Source organism: Anolis carolinensis, unplaced genomic scaffold (genome assembly GCF_035594765.1).
Source record: "Anolis carolinensis isolate JA03-04 unplaced genomic scaffold, rAnoCar3.1.pri scaffold_14, whole genome shotgun sequence".
NCBI classification, from domain to species: Eukaryota; Metazoa; Chordata; class Lepidosauria; order Squamata; family Dactyloidae; genus Anolis; species Anolis carolinensis.
This window is the reverse complement of record NW_026943825.1, coordinates 11,055,280-11,081,955: the sequence shown is the minus strand read 5'-3', so window position 1 is coordinate 11,081,955 and position 26,676 is coordinate 11,055,280. Positions and strand designations below refer to the sequence as shown.

Here is a 26,676-nt window from a genome sequence, read left to right as displayed (position 1 = left end):
ATGTCCTTTGGGATGAGAGATATAGCATAGAATATAGTGTGCATCATATCTATGGCTGGATGGCCATCTGTTGGGAGGGATCGGATGGTGTCTCCCTGACCAGAAGAATAGGGTTGGACTGGATGTCCTTTGGGATGAGAGATATAGCATAGAATATAGTGTGTATTTATCATATCTATGGCTGGATGGCCATCTGTCGGGAGGGATCGGATGGTGTCTCCCTGACCGGAAGAATAGGGTTGGACTGGATGTCCTTTGGGATGAGATATATAGCATAGAATATAGTGTGTATTTATCATATCTATGGCTTGATGGCCATCTGTCAGGAGGGATTGGATGGTGTCTTCCTGACCGGAAGAATAGGGTTGGACTGGATGTCCTTTGGGATGAGAGATATAGCATAGAATATAGTGTGCATCATATCTATGGCTGGATGGCCATCTGTCGGGAGGGATCGGATGGTGTCTCCCTGACCGGAAGAATAGGGTTGGACTGGATGTCCTTTGGGATGAGAGATATAGCATAGAATATAGTGTGCATCATATCTATGGCTGGATGGCCATCTGTTGGGAGGGATCGGATGGTGTCTCCCTGACCAGAAGAATAGGGTTGGACTGGATGTCCTTTGGGATGAGAGATATAGCATAGAATATAGTGTGTATTTATCATATCTATGGCTGGATGGCCATCTGTCGGGAGGGATCGGATGGTGTCTCCCTGACCGGAAGAATAGGGTTGGACTGGATGTCCTTTGGGATGAGAGATATAGCATAGAATATAGTGTGTATTTATCATATCTATGGCTTGATGGCCATCTGTCAGGAGGGATCGGATGGTGTCTTCCTGACCAGAAGAATAGGGTTGGACTGGATGTCCTTTGGGATGAGAGATATAGCATAGAATATAGTGTGTATTTATCATATCTATGGCTTGATGGCCATCTGTCAGGAGGGATCGGATGGTGTCTTCCTGACCGGAAGAATAGGGTTGGACTGGATGTCCTTTGGGATGAGAGATATAGCATAGAATATAGTGTGTATTTATCATATCTATGGCTTGATGGCCATCTGTCAGGAGGGATCGGATGGTGTCTTCCTGACCAGAAGAATAGGGTTGGACTGGATGTCCTTTGGGATGAGAGATATAGCATAGAATATAGTGTGCATCATATCTATGGCTGGATGGCCATCTGTCGGGAGGGATCGGATGGTGTCTCCCTGACCGGAAGAATAGGGTTGGACTGGATGTCCTTTGGGATGAGAGATATAGCATAGAATATAGTGTGTATTTATCATATCTATGGCTGGATGGCCATCTGTCAGGAGGGATTGGATGGTGTCTTCCTGACCGGAAGAATAGGTTTGGACTGGGTGTCCTTTGGGATGAGATATATAGCATAGAATATAGTGTGTATTTATCATATCTATGGCTTGATGGCCATCTGTCAGGAGGGATTGGATGGTGTCTTCCTGACCGGAAGAATAGGGTTGGACTGGATGTCCTTTGGGATGAGATATATAGCATAGAATATAGTGTGTATTTATCATATCTATGGCTGGATGGCCATCTGTCAGGAGGGATCGGATGGTGTCTCCCTGACCAGAAGAATAAGGTTGGACTGGATGTCCTTTGGGATGAGAGATATAGCATAGAATATAGTGTGCATCATATCTATGGCTGGATGGCCATCTGTCAGGAGGGATCGGATGGTGTCTTCCTGACCAGAAGAATAAGGTTGGACTGGATGTCCTTTGGGATGAGAGATATAGCATAGAATATAGTGTGCATCATATCTATGGCTGGATGGCCATCTGTCGGGAGGGATCGGATGGTGTCTCCCTGACCGGAAGAATAGGGTTGGACTGGATGTCCTTTGGGATGAGAGATATAGCATAGAATATAGTGTGCATCATATCTATGGCTGGATGGCCATCTGTCAGGAGGGATCGGATGGTGTCTCCCTGACCAGAAGAATAAGGTTGGACTGGATGTCCTTTGGGATGAGAGATATAGCATAGAATATAGTGTGCATCATATCTATGGCTGGATGGCCATCTGTCGGGAGGGATCGGATGGTGTCTCCCTGACCAGAAGAATAAGGTTGGACTGGATGTCCTTTGGGATGAGAGATATAGCATAGAATATAGTGTGTATTTATCATATCTATGGCTGGATGGCCATCTGTCAGGAGGGATTGGATGGTGTCTTCCTGACCGGAAGAATAGGTTTGGACTGGGTGTCCTTTGGGATGAGAGATATAGCATAGAATATAGTGTGTATTTATCATATCTATGGCTGGATGGCCATCTGTCAGGAGGGATTGGATGGTGTCTTCCTGACCGGAAGAATAGGTTTGGACTGGATGTCCTTTGGGATGAGAGATATAGCATAGAATATAGTGTGCATCATATCTATGGCTGGATGGCCATCTGTCGGGAGGGATCGGATGGTGTCTCCCTGACCAGAAGAATAAGGTTGGACTGGATGTCCTTTGGGATGAGAGATATAGCATAGAATATAGTGTGTATTTATCATATCTATGGCTGGATGGCCATCTGTCGGGAGGGATCGGATGGTGTCTCCCTGACCGGAAGAATAGGGTTGGACTGGATGTCCTTTGGGATGAGAGATATAGCATAGAATATAGTGTGCATCATATCTATGGCTGGATGGCCATCTGTCAGGAGGGATCGGATGGTGTCTTCCTGACCAGAAGAATAAGGTTGGACTGGATGTCCTTTGGGATGAGAGATATAGCATAGAATATAGTGTGCATCATATCTATGGCTGGATGGCCATCTGTCGGGAGGGATCGGATGGTGTCTCCCTGACCAGAAGAATAAGGTTGGACTGGATGTCCTTTGGGATGAGAGATATAGCATAGAATATAGTGTGCATCATATCTATGGCTGGATGGCCATCTGTCGGGAGGGATCGGATGGTGTCTTCCTGACCGGAAGAATAGGGTTGGACTGGATGTCCTTTGGGATGAGAGATATAGCATAGAATATAGTGTGCATCATATCTATGGCTGGATGGCCATCTGTCGGGAGGGATCGGATGGTGTCTCCCTGACCAGAAGAATAAGGTTGGACTGGATGTCCTTTGGGATGAGAGATATAGCATAGAATATAGTGTGCATCATATCTATGGCTGGATGGCCATCTGTCGGGAGGGATCGGATGGTGTCTTCCTGACCAGAAGAATAAGGTTGGACTGGATGTCCTTTGGGATGAGAGATATAGCATAGAATATAGTGTGCATCATATCTATGGCTGGATGGCCATCTGTCGGGAGGGATCGGATGGTGTCTCCCTGACCGGAAGAATAAGGTTGGACTGGATGTCCTTTGGGATGAGAGATATAGCATAGAATATAGTGTGTATTTATCATATCTATGGCTGGATGGCCATCTGTCAGGAGGGATCGGATGGTGTCTTCCTGACCAGAAGAATAAGGTTGGACTGGATGTCCTTTGGGTTCCCTTCCAACTCTAGGATTCTGTGATCCACTTAAAAATAGGATTCTCTGAGCAAAGCAGGCGAGTGACTCATTCCAAGTCCTTGTCTGTGTCCCCAGAGTCCCTGTGCTGACGCTCTGGCGCTTTCGGCCAATCAGGCGGCCCTTTGGACCTTTCTGAATGAGCATCCGCGCATGAATCATCAGCACCGCCGGCCTTGTGATCCATGCGCAGTCATTATGTCCACATGGGTTCTCTCTTCCAGGAGGGACCGAGGCCCGGAAGGAGGAGCCACATTCGCTGCGCACCAGCCAGGGATGCTCTCATGCGCCATTGGAGCCCAGGCAAGGCCTGCGTGCGCTGCATGCGCCATCACCACAAGTGTTGTCGTCCTCTAGCTGTTGCTTATTGAATGCCAACCAGAGACCAACATAGAAATACAACACAAAAGCACAACAAGGCAAAACAATGCAGGCGCACTATATAAAACAAGTTGCATATGTCATATTAAAATCCCACGGAGCTCCCAAGCAACCAGTGAAAAATATTAAGAAACAATACCTTAAATAAAAATTAAAATACCGTATATATTCAGTAAAAGCCGACCCAAATATAACCTAATTTTACCACTAAAAAAACTGGGAAAACATTGACTCCAGTATAAGCCGAGATACCAATAAAATTACATTAATTGAGGCCTCAGTAGTTTAAATGTTTTCGAATCTTTACATCAAACTGTAATTTAAGATGTGACTGTTCAACTCTGATTAAATCATTATTTTCATCATCTCCAATGTAAATGTGCATATCTATCCTGTTAATAATAAGAGTGAAATAATAAATGTAATAATAATAATAAATGCAGCAAAATAATCAATGTAATAATAAATAGAGTAAAATAATAAATGTATTAATAATAATAAAATTAGAGTAAAATAAATGTAAAAGTAACAACAATAATAGAGTAAATAAATGTAATAATTATTATTATTTTACTCTATAGAATTATAGAATCTATGATTCTATGATTCTATAATAAATAGAGTAAAATAATAAATGTATTAATAATAATAGAAATAGAGTAAAATAAATGTAAAAGTAAGAACAATAATAGAGTAAATAAATGTAATAATAATAATTATTTTACTCTATTTATAATAGAATCATAGAATCTATGATTCTATGATTTTATAATAAATAGAGTAAAATAATAAATGTATTAATAATAATATAAATAGAGTAAAATAAATTTAAAAGTAACAATAATAATAGAATAAAATAATAAATGTAATAATAATAATTAATAGAGTAAAATAAATGTAACAATACCAATAATAATAATAGAGAAAAATAATAAATATACCACATATACTTGAGTATAAGCCGACCTGAATATAAGCCCACGAGAACCCTCACCCGAGTATAAGCCAAGGAGGTTTTTTTTAGTCCTAAAAAAGGGCTGAAAAACTAGGCTTATACTCGAGTATATACAGTAAATGAAATTGAAATAGCCTGATAACTATATTACTGTTAAATTGTGAAATAATTAAAATATTTGTAACAGTAATATATTACAATATAAAAATGAAGTAAATTAAAATATCCTTGTAAACATATTACTATTAAATTGTGAAATAATTAAAATATTTAAAACAGTAATATATTACAATCTATAAATAAATTAAAATATCCTTGTAACCACATTACTATTAAATTGTGAAATCAGTTCAGTAATATATTACAATATATAAATAAAGTAAATTAAAATATCCTTGTAACCATATTACTATTAAATTATGAAATTATTAAAATAGTATTATATTATACTATATTACTTTTACTATAATAATTTTAGTAAAAAAAATAAAAATAAAATTAAAATTTAAAAATTTATTATTAAAATTTGTGATAATAATTTTATTAATAGCAATACACTTAGAATATTATAATTTTGAAATAATGATTTTAATAATAATAATTTAATTTTTTATTCAAAATTTGTTTTTTTAAAAAAAAAATTGAAATGATGGCAACACGAGCTGGCAGTGTGATACTGCAGCAAAGAAGGCGAAGTGGATTGTTTGTCCAGCCCATGGTCATAGAAGAAGCAAGTTTTCCAGGCTGTCAGGCCATGTTCCAGAAGCATTCTCTCCTGACGTTTTGCCCACATCTATGGCAGGCATCCTCAGAGGTTGTGAGGTCTGGATTCGAATCTGCGACCTTTCAGTCTGCAAGTTCAGCAGCTCAGCGCTTTAACACACTGCGCCACCAGGGGCTCCTTTATAATAATAATAATAATAACAACAACAACTTTTTTTTAAACCCCGCCTCCATCTCCCTGCAGAGACTCAGGGCGGCTAACATGGGGCCAAGCCCAATTTCCACAGTAAACAAAATAAAATACATTCACAATAAAACAGACATCATTGACATTTAACATTGCACCTATTAAACCAACATTTTAACAACAATATAGGGGTAAGTAAAACTGGCAAATAAAACAATACAGCAGGTTAAAATATAAGGCTGGGCAATGGTGCAAAAAAAAATTAATAAATGTATGGTTAGAATCTGATAATTTAAATAAAAGTGCTGTAATAAAAAGGGGAGAATTCAAAATGGGATGAAGGAGGATAGTAAAGATGCTGTTACTTGTTACATAAGCCTGAGTGACACTTTTATTATTATTATTATTATTATTATTATTATTATTATTATTTCCCTCATTTCTATCCCGCCCTTCTCACCCGAAGGGACTCAGGACGGCTCACAATCTGGCAAAAAAAATCAATGCCAATATATAATACAAGAGGATAAAACACCAACAATTAAAACAATTGAATAATTTAACAAAATACAATAAATACATTTAAAACCATGCAGTATAAAATCCTTGAACCATCCCTGAACTTTATTATATTATATTGTTATATTATAATTATTATATTATATTATTATTTATTATACTATATTATTATTATTTTCATATTATTATATTATATTATAATAATATTTTATATTATTATATTATATTATACTGGGACCGCCTTCCATCTGGAATCCTCACTGCGGAAGAATAGGGCTCCAAGGCAGGAAGCAGCCAGGCTTTAAAGCTGCAAGGCCATTCAGTGCTAATTAAGGTTCACTTACCTTGAACAGACAATAGTTTTTCTCCCACCCTGAATATGATTTATTTATATCTACAACCTCCAACAAGCCTGACCGGGACCGCCTTCCATCTGGAGTCCAATGTGAGAGTCAAGAATAGGGCTCCACAGCAGGAAGCAGACAGGATTTGAAGCTGCAAGGCCATTCACTGCTAATCAAGGTGGCCAATGGCAATATTCCCACTTGCCTCCAACAGATAAGAGTTCTTTCTCCCACCCTGGATATATAAACCCCACCTGCCTAGTTTCCAACAGACCTCAAAAACCTCTGAGGATGCCTGCCACAGGTGTGGGTGAAACGTCAGGAGAAAATGCTTCTTTAATTATTTATTTATGTATTTATTTACTACATTTATATCCCGCTCTTCTCACCCTGAAGGGGACTCAGAGCGGGTTACAAATCAAATGAACATACAATATATTACTAGCATAGCACAATATAAGCATTGAATTACTATGTTGTACTATATCATTATATGATAATATTATTAGTAATATAATACTAATAATACAATATAATAACATTAATTATATATAATATATTACAAGGAATATTATTAATAATATTACAATATATAGATATAGTACAATATGGTAATTTATGTATTATTTATTTATTTATTAGCAACATTTATATCCGGCCCTTCTTACCCCGAAGGGGACTCAGGGCAGTTTACAAGTATATATACATACAATATATTATATTATACGACTATAAATATACAATTATAATAGTGAATTATAATTATTACTACATTGTATTACATCATAATATTATGATTAATATTACATGTATATACAATATATTATAATATCAGTATAGTATAATATTTTTATATATTACTATATCATTAAATTGATACAGGAGACATGGTGGAAAGATGTCTTCCTGGCCAGAATGAATTAAATTATTAATTTATGCTAATAATATAATATTGTAGGTAAATTTAATTTGTAAGCCGCTCTGATTCCCCTTCGGGGTGAGAAGGGTGGGATATAAATGTATTAAATAAATATTAAATAAATAAATTACATTTAAAATATAATATTTCATGAATATTATTATATTGCATTATAAGTACAGTAGAGTCTCACTTATCCAAGCCTTGCTTATCCAAGTTTCTGGATTATCCAACACATTTTTGTAGTCAATGTTTTCAATACATCGTGATATTTTGGTGCTAAATTTGTAAATAAAGTAATTACTACATAGCATTACTGCTTATTGAACTACTTTTTCTGCCAAATTTGTTGTATAATATGATGTTTTGGTGCTTAATTTGTAAAATCATAACCTAATTTGATGATGTTTAATAGGCTTTTCCTTAATCCCTCCTTATTATCCAACATATTCGCTTATCCAAGCTTCTGCCAGCCCCTTAATGTTGGATAAGTGAGACTACTGTATATGGTAATATTATTAGTAATATAATACTAATAATACAATATAATAATATTAATTATATATCACATGTAACATTATTAATAATATTACAATATGTAGATATAGTACAATATGGTAATTTATGCTAATAATATAATGTTGTATGTAAATTTAATTGGTAAGCTGCTCTGAGTCCCCTCCGGGGTGAGAAGGGCGAAATATATATAAATATATAAATTACATTTAATATCTATATATATAAAAGAGTGATGGCATCACGACGACTCACAAAACAACAAAACTACAGGCCCCCCAACCTCGAAATTTGACAACACGACCCATCATCCATGCCTCTAGGTTGATACAACAAAAAGAAAAGAAAAATAAAGTCCTAATTAGAGAGAGAGCAATAATTGTTTTTATCCAATTGCTGCCAGTTTAGAGGGCTAATCTCTGCCCACTTGGTCTCCTAGCAACCGACTCAGTCAAGGGACAGACAGAGTTCAGTTAGGGGACAGGCAGATTTAGGCCTCAGGCCCCTTCCACAGATTATCTAATTTGCGGTGGATTATATGGCAGTGTAGACTCAAGGCCCTTCCACACAGCTATATAACCCATTTATAATCTTATATTATCTGCTTTGCACTGGATTATTCTGACTCCACACTGCCATATAATCCACTTCAGTGTGCATTTTATACAGCTGTGAAGAAGGGGCCTCATATAATCCAGTTCTAAGCAGATAATATAAGATTAGAAATATACAGTAGAGTCTCACTTATCCAACATAAACAGGCCGGCAGGATAAGTGAATATGTTGGATAATAAGAAGAGATTCAGGAAAAGCCGATTAAACATCAAATTAGGTAATCGTTATACAAATTAAGCACCAAAACATCATATTATACAACAAATTTGACAGAAAAAGTAGTTCCATGCGCAGTAATGCTATGTAGTAATTACAGTAGAGTCTCACTTACCCAAGCTTTGCTTATCCAACGTTCTGGATTATCCAACACATTTTTGTAGTCAATGTTTTCAATATATCATGATATTTTGGTGCTAAATTCATAAATACAGTAATTACTACATAGCATTACTGCATATTGAACTACTATTTCTGCCAAATTTGTTGTCTAACATGATGTTTTGGTGCTTCATTTGTAAAATCTTAACCTAATTTGATGTTTAATAGGCTTTTCCTTAATGCCTCCTTATTATCCAACATATTCGCTTATCCAACATTCTGCCGGCCCGTTTATGTTGGATATGTGAGACTCTACTGTACTGTATTTACAAATTTACCACTAAAATATCACAATGAATTTAAAACACTGACTACAAAAACATTGATTATGAAAAGGCAGACTGCGTTGGATAATCCAGAACATTGTATAAGCGAATGTTGGATAAGTGAGATTCTTCTTTAATATGAAATAATTACTGGGATAGAATAATGCAGAACAATATAATCTCTAAAACCAGGACAGTAAATAAAGACCATCAGTCTGAAAGCTGGAAATTGGAAATTCCACAAAGGAAACAATCAGGGCCAGCTAACACCTCCCAAGAAAGGATTCTTCCAGAAAGGAAGCTTGAGAAGGGAGTGAAGCACTGTGTATTACCAAAGTCATTATTATTACTATCAATACTATCAAAACACTAAAATCAGAATATATAAAAATTAATGTGGTATAATAAAACAGAACAATACAATCTCTAAAATCAGAACACTAAATAAACACTCTGAAAACAGGAGAATGCCACACAGGAAACAATCAGGGCCAGCTAACACCTCCCAACAAAGTATTCCCATCATCAAAGTCTGGCAAATCCTGTTTTCTCAGGGCCACAGACAGTAGAAGCACATAAAATATCGCAAAGAACACCACTCTGAAAACAGGGGAATTCCAGACAGGAAACAATCAGGGCCAGCTAACACCTCCCAACAAAGTATTCCCATCATCAAAGTCTGGCAAATCCTGTTTTCTCAGGGCCACAGACAGTAGAAGCACATAAAATATCGCAAACAACACCACTCTGAAAACAAGGGAATTCCAGACAGGAAACAATCAGGGCCAGCTAACACCTCCCAACAAAAAGTTCACTCAGGCAGGAAACAGCCAGGCTTTAAATCTGCAAGGCTATTACATCCTAATCATTTTTCCTAATTGCAGCATTCATACTTGCCTCCAACAAACAAACAAAAAACCAATCAGAAATATTGTATATTCACAACCTTTAGGAAATAATATCCCCTGATGGCGCAGAGTGTTAAAGCGCTGAGCTGCTGAACTTCTGGACCGAAAGGCCACAGGTTTGAATTGGGGGAGCGGAGAGAGCCCCCACTGTTAGCCCCAGCTTCTGCCAACCCAGAAGTTCGAAAACATGCAAATGTGAGTGCATCAATAGGTACTGCTCCGGCGGGAAGGTAACGCCGCTCCATGTAGTCATCCCACATGACCTTGGAGGAGTCTACGGACAACGCCGGTTCTTCGGCTTAGAAATGGAGATGAGCACCAACCCCCAGAGTCAGACACGACTGGACTTAATGTCAGGGGAAAACCCTTTACTCTTGACCTTAACTACCACCAATTCCTCAATACTTTATTTCCCATACCACCAGACTTCGCCACAGCAACGCGTGGCCGGGCACAGCTAGTATAATATATATAATTAATATTATTATATTGCATTATTACTAGTATCATATTGTATTCCATTATAATATTATTATCAATATTATATGTATTTAATATGGCGAGACAGCCTGGAAAACTCGCAGCAACCCAGTGATCCCGGCCATGAAAGAATGTCAATGGGTAAGCACTTGTTTACTCATTCACAGATCCATTCAGGACTCGAGCCCTTCCACTCGAGACCCCGCCCCTTTCCCCTTGGCCCCGCCCCCTGCACGCCGCAGCCACGTGCAGAGCGGCAGCCGGGCCCGGACACGTGCCGCCCACATGGGCCCGCCTGCGCCTCCTGACTCCGCCCCGGCCAATGGGAGAAACAGGGGGGGGCGGAGCCGCGGCCCGGCCAATCGGCGCGCTCCGAAAGCCGTGGAAAAGCACTGCGGCGTGGCGGCCTGGGCGGGGCCAGGAGGCTGTGGGGGCGTGGCCGGGGCGTGCACGTGCCGGGGTCACGTGTCCGCGTGGCTTTCCATCCCAGCCCTGAGCGGAGCCCGGCTCAGAAGGAGAGAGACCGAGCTGGTGAGTAGAGCTTTCCTCATGTTCTGCTACTTAGCTAATGCTAACTATAGGAATGACTTGGCTATCAATTAGAAGAGGATGTATCCAGGATTACTCAGTTGTTGCTTAGTTACTGATTCATTACATTATATTTATATTTAGTTACAACTGGAATGATCAAGGAGTTTAGTTCTTATTACTTAGTTAGATAAGTAGATGGATCAATTACCAATTAGCAATCAGTTACAAGCTGAATGATTAACTTGGTTATCATATAAATAACTTGGTTATCAAGTTACGTATAACTTGGTTATTGATTAATTATCAATTAGTTATAACTGTAGTTATCAATCATAGCTTGCTTATCCATTCATTATAATTAAAGTTACAAAATATTACTTGGTTGTTGCTTTGTTATGACTAGTTATCAGTTATAATTATAGTTATCAGTTATAACTTGGTTCTTAATTATGACTCTAGTTATCAAATATAACTAAAGAAATAAACTAGTTATCTATTATAGCTTGTTTATCAATTATTACTATAGTTACCAATTATAAATTGGTTATTAATTATGGCTACAGTTAGCAATTATAACTAAATAAATAAACTATAGTTATCAATTAGATCTTGGTTATCAGTTACTTATCAATTAGCTATAACTATAGTTACCAAATATTACTTGGTTGTTGCTTTGTCATAACTTTAGTTATCAATTAGTTATAACTATAGTTATCGATTGCAACTTGTACATCATTTAGTTATGATTTAGTTATCACTTGGTTATAATAGGATTTATCACTTGGTTCTCAATTACTTATAATTGGGGTTCACAATTAGTTATGAATTGCTCAAAATAGGATTTCTCACTTAATTATCAGTTAGTTAGAACGAGATCAGTTATGACAGTTATCATTTTGTTATAGTAGAGTTTATCACTTAGTTATCAATGAATTAGAATGTTTTATCAGTTATTTATGATTTAGTTATGGCTTGTTTATAATAGGATTTATCACTTAGTTCTGAATTATTTTAATTGGGGTTCTCAATTAGTTATGACTTGCTTACAATAGGATGTGTCACTTAGTTATCAATTAAAGCTTGTTATCAGTTAGTTATTACTTAGTTATCATTTGGTTATAGGATTTAACACTTGGTTCTGAATTACTTATAATTGGGGTTTTCAGTTATGACTTGTTTACAATAGGATTTTCAGGTTATCTGTTAGTTATGACAGCTATCATTTGGTTGTAATGGGATTTATCATTATTACTATCAGTTATGACTTGCTTACAATAGGATTGATCAGTTATCAATTAGTTACAACAAGTTATCAGTTACTTATGACTTAGTTCTCAGTTACTTCTAATTGGGGTTCTCAATTAGTTATGATTTGCTTATACAGTAGAGTCTCACTTATCCAAGCTAAACGGGCCGGCAGAACCTTGGATAAGTGAATATCTTGGATAATAGGGAGGGATTAAGGAAAAGCCTATTAAACATCAAATTAGCTTATGATTTTACAAATTAAGCACCAAAACATCATGTTATACAACAATTTGGACAGAAAAAGTAGTTCAATACGCAGTAATGTTACGTTGTAATTACTGTATTTGTGAATTTAGCACCAAAATATCACCTGCAAAATATCACCTGCAAAACCTTGCGCTTCCGACAAGCTTTCAATGGGTGAAAAACTCAGGGCTATGTCTGTTGCTTTTATGTTGTTTTTATTGTTTTTATTGTTATTTTAAAGTTAAGTGTATTGTTTTAATCTATTTCTGTAAACCGCTCCAGCCAAATTGGGAGTAGTGGTATACAAGTTTAATAAATAAATAAAATAAATACTGTATATTGAAAACATTGACTACAAAAATGGCTTGGATAATTCAGAAACTTGTATAAGCGAGGCTTGGATAAGTGAGACTCAACTGTAATAGGATCTGTCACTTAGTTATCAATTGGAGAGAGTGCATTATCAGTTAGTTATGAATTAGTTACCACTTGGTTGTAATATGATTTATTATTATGTCATCAGTTGTCAATTAGTCAGGAGTGGAGTTGTCGCTTTGGATGCATCTCCACTGTAGAATTAATGCAGTTTGAGACCACTTTAATTGCCATGCCTATGGATCCGTGGGATGTATAGTTTGCTGACACACCATCGCATTTGGCAGAGATGGCTCTTGCCAAACTACAAACTCCCAGGATCCAATAGCATCAAACAATAGTAATTAAAGTGGTGGCACGGGCAAACTTTGGCCTTCCGGGTGTTTTGGACTTCAACTCCCACAATTCCTAACCGCCTACCGGCGGTTAGGAATTGTGGGAGTTGAAGTCCAAAACACCCAGAAGGCCAAAGTTTGCCCGTGCCTGTACTAGACACTGTTTTGATTCCACATCGCAGCATGCGCTTGAGACTTGGAAGCTCACGATTCAGTGGAGCAGGTGGGGCGCAGCGTGCGCCACAAGCCCAGCCTCCCCCAGTGCGCAAGTGTGAATGAAAACACGATGACGCGGAGTCTCATAGCATCCTCTCTGCGGGTGGGAGTCATGCGCAGAAAGGCCGTTCTCAATGTAGCTGGGGGTTTGGGAGGGTTGTGAATGGCGCCACTAGACCATTGTGCACAACAGCTGACATCAAACGCTGTGTTGACAGACAGATGCTAGGACTCGCCCCTCCCATCTAGACTGGGAAATTAATGCACTTTGGCACCACTTTGAACTGCCATGGCTCATAGTTATCAATTACACTATGTATACCTCGGTTTGCTGTGAGTTTTCCAGGCAGTCTGGACATATTCCAGAAGCATTCTCTCCTGATGTTTCGCCCACATCTATGGCAGGCATCCTCAGAGGTTGTTTGTTTGAAATTAGACAAGTGGGGTTTATATGTTTGTGAGTGGGGAGTTTTCCGGGCAGTATGGACATATTCCAGAAGCATTCTCTCGTGACGTTTTGCCCACATCTATGGCAGGCATCCTGGGTTATACATCTCAGTTCCTAATTGGTTGTATGATAAGAATATGGGAAAAGTTTATTAAATTGCCCAAACATGGTTGTTGCAAGACATCCTGCAGCACATTCTGCTCTAGTTTTCCTTGTGGAAAAAAAGCAGGTATACATATGAGTTGTTGAAGGCTTTCATGACCAGAATTACTGGGTTGCTGTGAGTTTTCCAGGCTGTATGACCATGTTCCAGAAGCATTCTCTCCTGATGTTTTTCCCACATCTATGACAGGCATCCTCAGAGATGGTGAGGTCTGTTGGAAATTAGATAAGTGGGGTTTATATATCTGTGCAATAATGTCCACGGTGGGAGGCAAGTTTGAATGTTGCCATTGGCTAGCTTGATTAGCACTGAATAGCCTTGCAGCTTCAAAGCCTGGCCGCTTCCTGCCTCAAACAGACAAGTGTTCTTTCTCCCACCCTGGACATTATTCCAGAGGTATATCAACCCCACTTGCCTAGTTTCCAACAGACGTCACAACCTTTGAGGTTGCCTGTCATAGATGTGGGCAAAACATCAGGAGAGAATGCTTCTGGAACATGGTCTACAGCCTGGAAAACTCACAGCAACCCAGTAATTCTGGTCATGAAAGCCTTCAACAACTCATATGTATACCTGCTTTTTTCCACAAGGAAAACTAGAGCAGAATGTGCTGCAGGATGTCTTGCAACAACCAAGTTTGGGCAATTTAATAAACTTTTCCCATATTCTTATTATACAACCAATTAGGAACTGAGATGTATAACCCAGGAACAAAAATTGCGTTACATAGTGTTAGTGTTTGAATGCATCTATACTGTAAGATTGATGTAGTTTGGCACCACTTTGAACTGACCTGGCTCAATGCTATGGAATCCTGGGAGTTTGGTGAGACACCAGCACTTACGCCTAAAGAGCTTATAAAACCTCAGACTCTCTCGATCCCATAGCATTGACCCCATTGTGGTTAAAAATGGTGTCAAGCAGCATTCATTTGGCAGTGCAGACGCACCCTAAGTGTCAGAGCCACAGCAGGAACAGGAGTGTTGTGTACGTTGATGCATATTGAGAGTAGATGCCGCAGGGGTGCCTGCCTCCTCCCAGGCAGATCAGGATGGGCACGATCTGGTGCAGGAGGTTTCCTTTGCAACCTACATACAGATCTGGGTCATTACCTGGGCGTGGAAGCCCAGCCTTAGGGGAAAACGTGTCTGGCCATCTGACGGGAAGGTGCAGCAAGGTGCGGACAGTGCAAGACCGCTCCCTCTTCCTTCCCTCTCCTCCATAGAGTTGGAAGGAGACCTCAAGGGTCAACAAAAACCTCCCAACAAAGGATTCCCCCATGCAGGAAGCAGCCAGGCTTTGAAGCTGCAAGGTTATTCAGTGCTAATCAAGCTGACCAATGGCAACATTCACACTTATCTCAAACAGAGAAGAGTTCTTTCTCCCACCCTGGATATATCTAAACCACACTTCCCTAGTTTTCAAAAAACCTCACAACCTCTGAGGATGCCTGCCATAGATGTAGGCGAAACGTCAGGAGAAAGTGCTTCTGGAACATGGCCATACAGCTCGGAAGCCACACAGCAACCTAGTGATTCCGTCCATGAAAGCTTTCAACAACATGACTTCCCCTGATACTATCCTCTAGATGTAGCCCAGAATCGCATTGGCTTTTTTAAGCTGCCGCATGACACTGCTGCCTCATGTTCAGCTTGTGGTCTAATAAGACTTGTTAGTCCCTTTCACACTGACTCTTTGAAGCCAGGCATCACTCATCCTATATCTGCATTTCTTTTTTTCTGCATTGAATAAAAACGTATATACTTTTAGGATACTGCAAAAAGAGGAAAAATTACACCTCTATTTGATACGTCTCCCAACATGGGACCCCAAGTGGAAAAATATTAGGAATTTAAAAAAAAAAATACCCACAGCTGATCTGGAGTTGCAAAGGGTATCTTTCTGAGGATCGTTCTCTTTGTTTGGAGTCACTTGCAGAAAAAGGTGCTGAACAAAGGATAGGAATCATGTGTTTCACTGATTACATTCTCGGTGTCCCAAAGCCAGGACGGGCCGTCCTTTTAGACGCACCGTTGGACATGCTGTTGCGCATTGCTTGCTTGGCACAAACAGAATGCTTTGTCCCGCCTGGCTCAGACTGGATGTCATAATTGGCTTCTTGGCCTTTGTGCTTCAATAGCTTTTATGTAGTTCAAATGCTTAGAAACGTTTTTTTGCAAAAGGCAGCCTCATGCCTTAGTGGAAAATCCTGTATTTGGGGTTGGACTGCCATTCCCAGCGTGCCTCACTCCCGGATAGACGGCCACTGGGACTTGCAATCCAACAACATCCGGAGGCTTACATTGTTTTCCAGGTGTTTTAGACTAGAGGCACCATGGTTAATGATAGGGAGGAATATCATATGTATTTATGCATAAAAGGATGTTGTGATCCTAAGTCACTAAGTGAGGTTTCGTGGTTTGGGCGTGATTTGAACTCAGCTCTTTTTTATACATTCTGAGTTTATACTGGCTCTTGAGTACTGATCAGAAATAATTCAGCCATTATCTTTTCAGCCACTCTTTCACTAAGTTGAGAAGTGAGATGGCGCGATAGCCAGCACCTTTAATATATTTGATTGCTGTGAGTTTTCCCGGCTGTATGGCTATGTTCCAGAAGCATTCTCTCCTGATGTTTCACCCATGGCAGGCATCCTCAGAGATTGTGATCTGTTGGAAACGTCAGGAGCGAATGCTTCTGAAAGATGGCCATGCAGCCTGAAAAAGTCACAGCAACTCAGTGATTCCAGCCATGAAAGCCTTCGATAACACTTAAGTATATTAAATAATCCGTAATGCACATACGAGGTGATTTGAGTATTACGCCTGTTTATAGCCAAGCATATAGCTTTTGCAAGAATCACTAAAATCAAGTTTCTAGGTCTCATGGGGGCAGCAGGTACCATGTTTGCTTTCTTGAAGGTGCTCTGCTTCATTATAAGAGGGGAAGAAAAGTCAAAATTAGACTCTTAAGAGAAATGACAAAAATCTTAGAAATGTATTCTATTACCTTGCAAATGATATATTTTTAAATATATACAGTAGAGTCTCACTTATCCAACATAAACGGGCCGGCAGAACGTTGGATAAACAAATATGTTGGATAATAAGGAAGGATTAAGGAAAAGCCTATTAAACATCAAATTAGCTTATGATTTTACAAATTAAGCACAAAAACATGTTATACAACAAATTTGACAGAAAAAGTAGTTCAATACGCAGCAATGTTATGTTGTAATTACTATATTTACGAATTTGGCACCAAAATGTCACGATGTATTGAAAACATTGACTACAAAAATGTGTTGGATAATCCAGAACGTTTTATAAGTGAGTGTTGGATAAGTGAGACTCTACTGTATATGAAATGTTTTCATGATATATGTTGTCTTCCCAGACATTTTTGTTATCACAGTTTGACTGTGACCATATGGTCTGTGACCATAACAATAAAATACATTCATTCATAATTTGTGTCTGTATCTCCTATTAGGAGTTGGTTTAACCCAGGCATGGGCAAACTTTGGCTCTCCGGCTGTTTTGGACTTCAACTCCCACAATTCCTAACAGCCTACATTTGGGAGTTGTAGTTGCGGGATTTATAGTTCATCTACAATCAAAGAGCCCTTGAACAATAGAATTGGGCCAAATGTCCTACACAGAACTCCCATGACCAACAGAAAATACTAGAGGGATTTGGGTTCCTCAGACCATCAGAAATATGGTCCCTGAAACCCCCCTCGCAGGGCGAGAAATGCTGGTCTACACTGTGTGTGTGGGGGGGGGGGGGGCAACACACATGCATATTACAGCCTGCTTTCCCAGTGATATAGTCCCTTTACTTGAACTTCTCTTTGCTCCTTTCTTCAGATCTCTCTTGATGGCGATCATGGAGTCCTCTCACAGCATCTCTTCCAGAGAGTCTTTGTATTCAGTTGAGAGTGAGGAGGAGGAGGAGGACCATCAACACTGTGGCGAGTTCGAGGATTTTATTTCGGACAGTGGGAGCGACACAGAGAAGGAGCCGGTGCGGACAGACAGACGGGGCTGTTTCTTCTCACCGCGGTCGAGATCGGGGCGGACTAACCCGGCACTGCTTTGCCCCAAGCGCCGTTCCCGGAAGCCATTGGACTCCTTGGCGCCTGCGAAGCCCCAGCCCTTGTCCCCCTGCTGCCGTTACCCGGTGGCTGCCGAGGGCGAGTACTGCAAGCGTTTGACCGATACCGAAAGGAGCCCGCTCCGGCCGGTCCCCAGTCCAAACCGATTGGAAACGGGCAGCGGGCGGAAGCGGTCAAGCGGCACTTTGGGGGGCGGCCGGTCTTTCACAGCCCAGTTGTCCGCACAAGGGAAGAAGAGGCAGCGGAATGAGGAAACGGAGGACCGGGAACGTTCGCGGTCTTCTTGTTGGACTGAGAAGGACCACCTCTTCGCGCAAAAGGTTGGTTCAGAAGTTATGGTGGCATTCATAGAGGCGGGACCAATTTGCCCAACATTTTTAATCTGAGAGGCCAGTATTTGCCCATATTGGTCAAGTGCATGCAGCAGTTAGTGATGTTGATTTTTAGGAGCCAATATATGAAGTGACCTGGAGAAAGAAACTAAACTTTCCTGTAGGAACTTCATCCTAAGTTAGGAAAGTTATTCAAGGTGCTGATCTACATCTTGGAAGGTCAAGAGCAGACTCGTGGGAAGAAGAGGTGGAGAAACATCTCCAAGAGTTATCAGTTGATATCACAAAAGGAGTAGGGTAGGTGGACATAGAGGGAGGTCACTTCAGGTCATGCCAACTATCGGACCTTATGGTATTGAGGCATTTTTCATGCTTCAGTGCTAAGCATTGTTGCATTTTCCAACATTTATGAATGTCAGGATGTTTTCGAAAGCGCATAGATGATATCTGTTGATACCTCGGCTGATGCAAAGATTCAGGAATTTGAGTAGCTGTGAGTTTTCTGAACTGTATGGCTGTGTTCCAGAAGCATTCTCTCCTGACGTTTCACCCGTATGTATGGCAAGCATCCTCAGAGTTTTTGAGGTCTGTTGGAAACTAGGGAAGTGGGATACAATAATAATAATAATTATTATTATTATTTTGTGTATCTGTGGAAAGTCCAGGGTTGGAAAAAGAACGTTTGTCTATTTGAGGCAAGTGTGAATGTTGCAAATGGCCAGCTTGATTGAATGGCCTTGCAGATTCACCTCCCAACAAAGGATTTGCTCAGGCAAGGCACAGCCAGGCTTTGAATCTGCAAGGCCATTTGCAACATCCACACTTGCCTCCAATAGACAAGAGTTCTTTCTCCCACCCTGAACATCATTCCACAAATATATAAACCCCACTTTCCTAGTTTCTAAGAAACGTCACAGCTTTTGAGGATGCCTGCCATAGATGTGGATGAAATGCCAGGAGAGAATGCTTCTGGAACATGGCCACACAGCCCAGAAAACTCACAGTAACCCAGTGATTCCGGCCATGGAAGCCTTCAATGATTCTGGCTTTGTTTCTGGCCTTGAGACGGTTCGACTTGCCATTAATGTGATTTGGAATAACAGTTAGGAAGAACTTTAGGGTGGCAAGAGCTGACTTCTCTGAGAAGATTTTGGCCACTTTCAGACAGGAGAGTCAGGCTTTGGCAGGAAGTCGGACTAGAAGATTCTTCCAGTTTTTGCTTTGGATGTTGATGGGTCTGTTTTTGAAGGCAATTTTGAAAGGGCATCTATTCCAGAACCTGTGACTCCTTGAATGCAAAAGGAACAAGTCTGTAGACATGAAGCTTGGCCCAGGTTGTCCCGACATTTGGATTGGAATGAGGAAATAATAAATACAATGCTCCCGATTTACTGGCATCATCGGGTTATATTTGCAAGACTGTAAAGTTTTCTGTCTGCTTCAGCCTATTCATGGGTGCTCTCTCTGTCTCTGCAGTGTTGGGAACTTCAGGGCTTCGTCCGGCCTTTGATGGAGCTCCTTCACCGACTGAGGATGGGCCGCTTGAACCGAGGTGAGGCTCCGACACAAGTTTGGAAACGGAATGTATTGATTTGAATTGAGTGTATTGGGTGGAAAGATTCTCTGGGGCTCAAAAGTGCAAAAAGGGTGTAATTATACTAAGAAATGTGTCAATAACGCACAAATTATCTGATGCTTCCTGGTTATGACTCACAATGTCTCTGGCCAGTAGATTTGATTCAAGCCAATGAGAACTGAAATTATAATTGGGTTGCTGTGAGTTTTTGGGGCTTTCTGACCAAGTTCCAGAAGCATTGTCTCCTGATGTTTCGCCCACATGTATGGCAGGCATCTTCAGAGGTTGGGAGGTATATTGGAAACTAGGCAAGTGGGGTTCATGTCTGTGGAATGTCCAGGGTGGGAGACTCTTCTCTGCTTCAGAGAAGTGTGAATGTCGCAATTGGCCAATTTGATTAGCATTGAATAGCCTTGCAGCTTCACAGCCTGGCTTCTTCCTGCCTGGGGGAATGCTTTGTTAAATTTCCAGACAGGAAACAATCAGGGCCAGCTAATACTTCACTACAAAGTATTCCCCCAGACAGGAAGCAGCCAGGCTTTGAAACTGTAAGGCTATTCAATGCTAATCAAATTGGCCAATTGCAACATTCACACTTGCCTCCAACAGACAAGAGTTCTTTCCCCTGTGGTCAATCCACAGATGATGTATAAGCCCCACTTTCCTAGTTTCCAACAGACCTCACAGCCACTGAGGATGCCTGCCATAGTTGTGGGAGAAACGTCAGGAGAGAATGCTTCTGGAACATGGCCAGACAGCCTGGAAAACTCGCAGCAACCCAGTGATTCCGGCCATGAAAGAGTTCGACAACCAATTTTTAATGTGATTTCACATCCTTGGGGAGCATTCTGTTTGCATTTGGGAGCAAAAAGGTGCCCCCCAAACTCATGCCAAATGATATTAAATTGGGAAAGATGTATTGGGTGGACTGGTGGAGCACTCCGGGCCACCCTTTGCCTGTCAATGTTTTAAATTTAACTCCAATGTCTGCTTGTTTAAGGAAATGGCCCTCCAACCCGGTTGTAGCTCCCAGAAAGCTCAGGAGGGAATTGGTTATGTAATTCAATTTGCTCTTTGCCACCTGACAAGAGGAAGGAGGGGGTGCATTACATAAGGGCCGCTCCCCGGAGAAGAAAAGAGCCTCTCCTTCTCAGGTTACAGACAGAGCACACAATGGATGTTCTTTCTCAAAGGGCCTCCCTCCCTTCCTTTCCCCTATAAAGCTGGTTTACAATCATCTCGTGTGAGTGACAGGTCATAAATAGCATTTGCTTATAAAACCTCAAAGGAACTACCTTTGTTTATTGCAACAGTTGACTGCCTTGCCCTCCTTTTGTGGCCCAGATGTCTCCTCTTACAAAGCTCAATACAGTACGTTGTCAGAGGCTTTCATGGTCGGAATCACTGGGTTGCTGTGAGTTTTCTAGGCTGTCTGGCCATGATCCAGAAGCATTCTCTCCTGATGTATCGCCCACATCTATGGTAGGTATCCTCAGAGATTGTGAGGTCTGTTGGAAATTAGGCAAGTGGAGTTTATATCCCTGTCCAAGGTGGGAGAAAGAACTCTTGACTGTTTGAGGCAAGTGTGAATGTTGCACTTGGCCAGCTTGATTAGCATTGAATAGCTTTGCAGCTTCAAAGCCTCAGGAATCCTTTGTTAGGAGATGTTAGCTGGCCCTGATTGTTTCCTGTCTGGAATTCCCCCTTTTTAGGGTTGTTCTTTATTTACTGTCCTGATTTTAGAGTTTTTTAAATACTGGCAACCAGATTTAGTTCATTTTCATGGTTTTCTCCTTTCTGTTGAAATTGTTCACATGCTCATGGATATTTCAATGGCTTCCCTGTGTAGTCTGGCAAGCTGGCCGTGCTATGATTCCCAAGATACGGGATTAAAGCATCCCGGGGGAAAAGGCAGCTGAGAGGGGAAAGCAGTACTAAAAAATAATTTTGTATGGCTTGTACCCAAGTGTGCGGGCAGCTTGAGCCTTTGTTTAATGCCGCTTGCCGGTCACATTGTCCTTCTCTCTGCTCCAAACCATAAAAAACACATTGGGGAAAAAAGAGAGCGGTGTTTGCAAAACCAGTCTTTCTCATCCTTCTTTGGCTGCTATACTTTTTTTCTCACCCGGAACTCCAGCTCTGAATTTGTGCTCCTCCTTTTTTATGCAGGTGCTATTGCACACATCCATACACGCGTGTGGCAGCGTGAGCTGAAAGGCCCGCCCCTGCTGGCCAAACACGTGGCCGCCTGCCTGTCTGCCTTCTTCCTTCCTTCCCACCCGCAGGTCCCTCCCTTCCCTCAGGCTTCCCCAGAACTTAGCAAACGGCAGCTAACTGACACATGGGTCTCATCCCCGGAGCATCCATCCGTTTTGGTGACATCCTATATCTGGAACTGCTAAATCTGGAGCAGCCTTGACGCTGTTGTGTTTTTTACTCCCAAAACCTTTTTGCGGATTTCTGCATCTCACCAAAGACTCTCAGTCTCCTTGTCTGGGATCTTGCAGCGCATTGGGTCCCTCTTTCTGGAGCCTTTTAATGTGCATATGTACTATACAAACAACACATTCCAACACCATTTTAATTGCCATGGAATCTCAGCAGCTGTAGTTCTGCAAGATATTTAGCTTTTTCTGACCGAACTACAAAATCCCATTATTCCATAGCATTGAGCAGTGGCAGCCAAAGTGGTCTCAAACTGCATTAACTCTGCAGTATAGATGCACCCTCTGATCATGTTGTTCAAATGATTGTGGGTTTCAATAGCTTCTCTGTGTTGTCTGACATGGTGCTTGTGAGAGTGGTCCAGCATTTCTGTCATCTCCAATAATGTGCTGTGTCCAGGTTTGTTCATCCAGTGCTCTGCTATGGCTGACTTCTCTGGTCCAGTTAGTCTGCAGTGCCTTTCATGCTCCTTGATTCGTGTCTGGGAAATGCTGCTGCGTTTGGGGGTCCCTATGTAGACTTGTCCACAGCTGTATGGTTTACAGTAGATCCTGCAGAGGTGGAAGGATCCCTCTTGTCCTTTGCTGAATTGAACATTTGAAAATTATCGTTTTCAAATGCTATGTTCAAGCAAAGGACAAAAATATTATTTGAGAATGCAGAAATGCTAGACCACTCTAACAACCACTATGTTAGAGTACACAGAGAAGCCATTGAAATGGTCATGGCCATAGAGTCTGGAAAACTGTCAGCAACCCAGTGATTCCGGCCTTGAAAGCCTTCGACAACAGTATAATAGTCCTCTTTGGGACAGGCAACCATTTGTGATGCCTCTGTTCCTCTTAATGTGCTACTTGTGTTCTTACTCTTGCAGCTATTAGATCATTGGTGATTATCAGATAATTGACATGTCTTTCCCTTCCTCTCTTCCTTTTGTGCTCAGGGCTTAGCAGCTTCCAGCAAAGTGTGGCCATGGACAGGATCCAGCGGATAATCGGCGTCCTGCAGAAACCAGAAATGGGGTAAGGAAGGGCCTATAGGAAAAGTTTATGTTCTCCTTTGACACCTTTAGAAAGGCTTTTTATGTCCACCCAGCCCTCTTTTTCCCCTCCTTGTTGTCTATCTCGCTGCCCCTTTGCAGCATCATAGGGAAGGGTGGGAAAGGTGAATCGCAGACTTTAGCGAGACCAACAGATAGCTTTGCCCTAATCCTGCTGGGTTTCTTGCGGCATCTCTGGTGCTGCATTCTTTTTCTACATCTTTTTCTACATCCCTTATCTTACGGCTTTTTCCTCCTGTTCTTTCCTAGGGAGCGATATCTAGGCACATTGCTGCAGGTGGAGAGGATGCTGAAGGTCTGGTTCCCTCATGTTTCTTTAAAGGACTCCTATGTCAACAACAGCATTGAGGGTGAAGCAGAGGAACGGTGCAAGATGGCAAAGGGGGGAACCAAAGGGGGGAAACATGTCCAGGGCTCAAGGGAAAGCCCCCCGACAGAGGAGCTCCTCCAGACACACCTCACGGACTCAGACTCACCAGACCACAAAGCTGAGGAGGAGGAGCCACCACGCTTCCAGGGAGATTGGCCGGCCATGAACATGACCTGGATCCACACCTCGCCCATTTCCAATCCTCCTTTAGGGCAAGCGGGCTTTGGCCAGACAAGCGCCGCCTTCGGGCAGGCCTTCCTGCACCCGCCCACACAGGCCTATGGAGTGGTTGTCTTCCTCCAGGACCCCACTGCTCCTGGGGCCTCCGTCCACACTGCATCCCTGGCCTCCGTCCCATCTTGCTGCCGCTCTGAGATGCCGCTCCCAAGCCCCGGGGGGCCCCCTCGGTGCCAGAGCATGCCAAGCGCCACAAGGCCGGTGGGATGCTACCCCAGAGGAGGGACCCTCAGCCGCCTCTCGCGGTCTCTGCCCAACCTGCCTGCGTCCAGCACGGTATTGGAGGGACTGAAAATGCCTGCGCATCACTGCACTTCCTGAAAAATGACTCCATTTGCATCTCCCAAAATGTGTGAATTTTGCTTTTCATCTACACCCACCTTTTTCTTGTTATTTTTTTTACTTAAAAAAAAACTTTATTTAAATTTTGTTTCATGTACGTCCAAGAGGCGATGCAAAGCCTGTCCGTCTCCCAAACTTGGGGAGAATGTTCATTTTCAATAAATGCCACTGCAATGGCTGTCAAATGAAGTTATGTAGTTGTGGGTTTTGTGTGTTCCCTTTCTGTTACAAAGAAGTTTCAGTTCTTTTAAAACATACTTTGAGGCTGTTTTTCATAGAATAGAATAACATTATTGTCCTTGTACTACGAATGACAATGAGCCCTAGTGGCACAATGGGTTAAACCCTTGTGCTGGCAAGACTACTGTCTGACAGGTCAGTGGTTCGAATGTGGGGAGAGCAGGTGAGCTCCCTCTGTCAGCTCCAGTTCCCCATGCAGGGACATGAGAGAAGCCTCCCAAAAGGAAGGTAAAACTTCAAAATATCCAGGCATCCCCTGGGTAACATCTCTACAGACAGCTAATTTTCTCACACCAGAAGTGACTTGCAGTTTCTCAAGTCGCTCCTGACACGAAAAAAAAAAACTATAAAAGTAAATGCTTTCCCCAGCACACATCACAAAACGCACCCATCGCACTGCCCTCAATGCCATATCAATGCGAAACCATGAAGTTCTATATAGGGGCCAGGTAAGCTTAGCACAGCAGGCTAAACCACTCTGCTTGCATAAAGATCTTGCTGATCAAAAAGCAGTTCGAGCCCAGGTTGGAGTGAGCACTTGCTGTTGGCCTTAGCTCACCTGCCCACCTAGCAGGTCAAAAGCAGAAATGCAAGTAGATAAATAGGTACTGTTTTTAGCGGGGAAGTAATAAAGGCACCCTTTGGGACATTGATCTGGAAGAAGCTCCTCAGCATGGAAGATGGAGCGACATCACCCCGTGGCTGGAATCAAGCACAGCCTGCAGGATGCCAGAAATAAGATGGGGGGGGGGGGGGGACTGCCTTTACCTCTTCTGTGTTGTCTGTCCTTGTTAATTGTATAATCAGCATAGAATGCTTAATGTGTGTTCTGTGAGCTGCTCTAAATCCCCTTCGGGGTGAAAAGGGTGGGGTATAAATACTGTATATATTGCCCTAACTCTTGAGGCAGCTTCAGTTCTACATCTCTAAAATTCACCAGGAAATAAAACGACATGAGAAGGAATGAACCAAAGATCTGTCATAATCCCATTGTCCCATAACTGCAAAAAAGCAAAAATAACCCAAATAGAGTTTGTGTTGCACTTTAAAGGGACATTTATATGTGGTTGCAAAGCAAGGTGCGAACAGCATTAATTTGGTGTAATGTGCTGTGAGTTCAGCACAATGTTGATACTCTGGAATAAACACTTGTCATGTCTGTATTATTTTCCCAGTGTTTACCTTCTAAACAGGTATCTGATTTTAGCTCAATGACTAGAAAATGCCCCAGTTTTAATCCCGTTTGATCAGATACAAACAGGTCTGAGTAGCTGCTGGTTAGTACTGAGAAAGTTACGCCAGTGAATTGATTTACCGACAAGGCCTTATAAATGTGCATAGTTCCCAGTTATAATCCTGTGGTATTGTCCATGTAATGTGATTAAGAGCTCTTATAAAAAACTAGGCACTTCTATCTTTTGATACCAGATAAATACATTTTTAAATCCTGCCATGACACCAAGTGTGGTAAAAACCAAGTGATAGATACACTTATCAATTAAGGGACTTTTAAATTCAGTTTTAAACAAATCCCTTGAAATTCTATTGCCATTGCAAAATAAAATTATTTCTCCCACCCCGGAGATATATAAACCCCACTTGCCTAGTTTCCAACAGACCTTACAACCTTTAAGGATGTCTGCCTTAGATGCAGGTGAAACATCAGGAAAGAATACTTTTGGAACATGACCATACAGCCTGGA

General features: G+C 41.3%; 1 protein-coding gene across 1 annotated transcript; it reads left to right on the top strand.

The window, feature by feature from the left end:
• The first annotated feature begins 10,869 nt into the window (after positions 1-10,869).
• On the top strand, positions 10,870-24,922 carry ciart (circadian associated repressor of transcription). The gene is made up of 5 exons (XM_062965136.1): positions 10,870-11,223; positions 18,124-18,691; positions 20,180-20,255; positions 23,668-23,746; positions 24,034-24,922. The coding sequence occupies exons 2-5, from the start codon at positions 18,134-18,136 to the stop codon at positions 24,710-24,712; spliced, it is 1,392 nt and encodes a 463-aa protein (XP_062821206.1). The 5' UTR covers positions 10,870-11,223; positions 18,124-18,133; the 3' UTR covers positions 24,713-24,922.
• Positions 24,923-26,676: the final 1,754 nt, after the last annotated feature.

Bases quoted from the DNA above. Each gene is read 5' to 3' on its own strand.
- ciart (XM_062965136.1), top strand. From the start codon at position 18,134: ATGGCGATCATGGAGTCCTCTCACAGCATCTCTTCCAGAGAGTCTTTG. The intron at 18,692-20,179 runs GTTGGTTCAGAA...CTGTCTCTGCAG, and splicing joins ACCACCTCTTCGCGCAAAAG to TGTTGGGAACTTCAGGGCTT. The intron at 23,747-24,033 runs GTAAGGAAGGGC...GTTCTTTCCTAG, and splicing joins CTGCAGAAACCAGAAATGGG to GGAGCGATATCTAGGCACAT.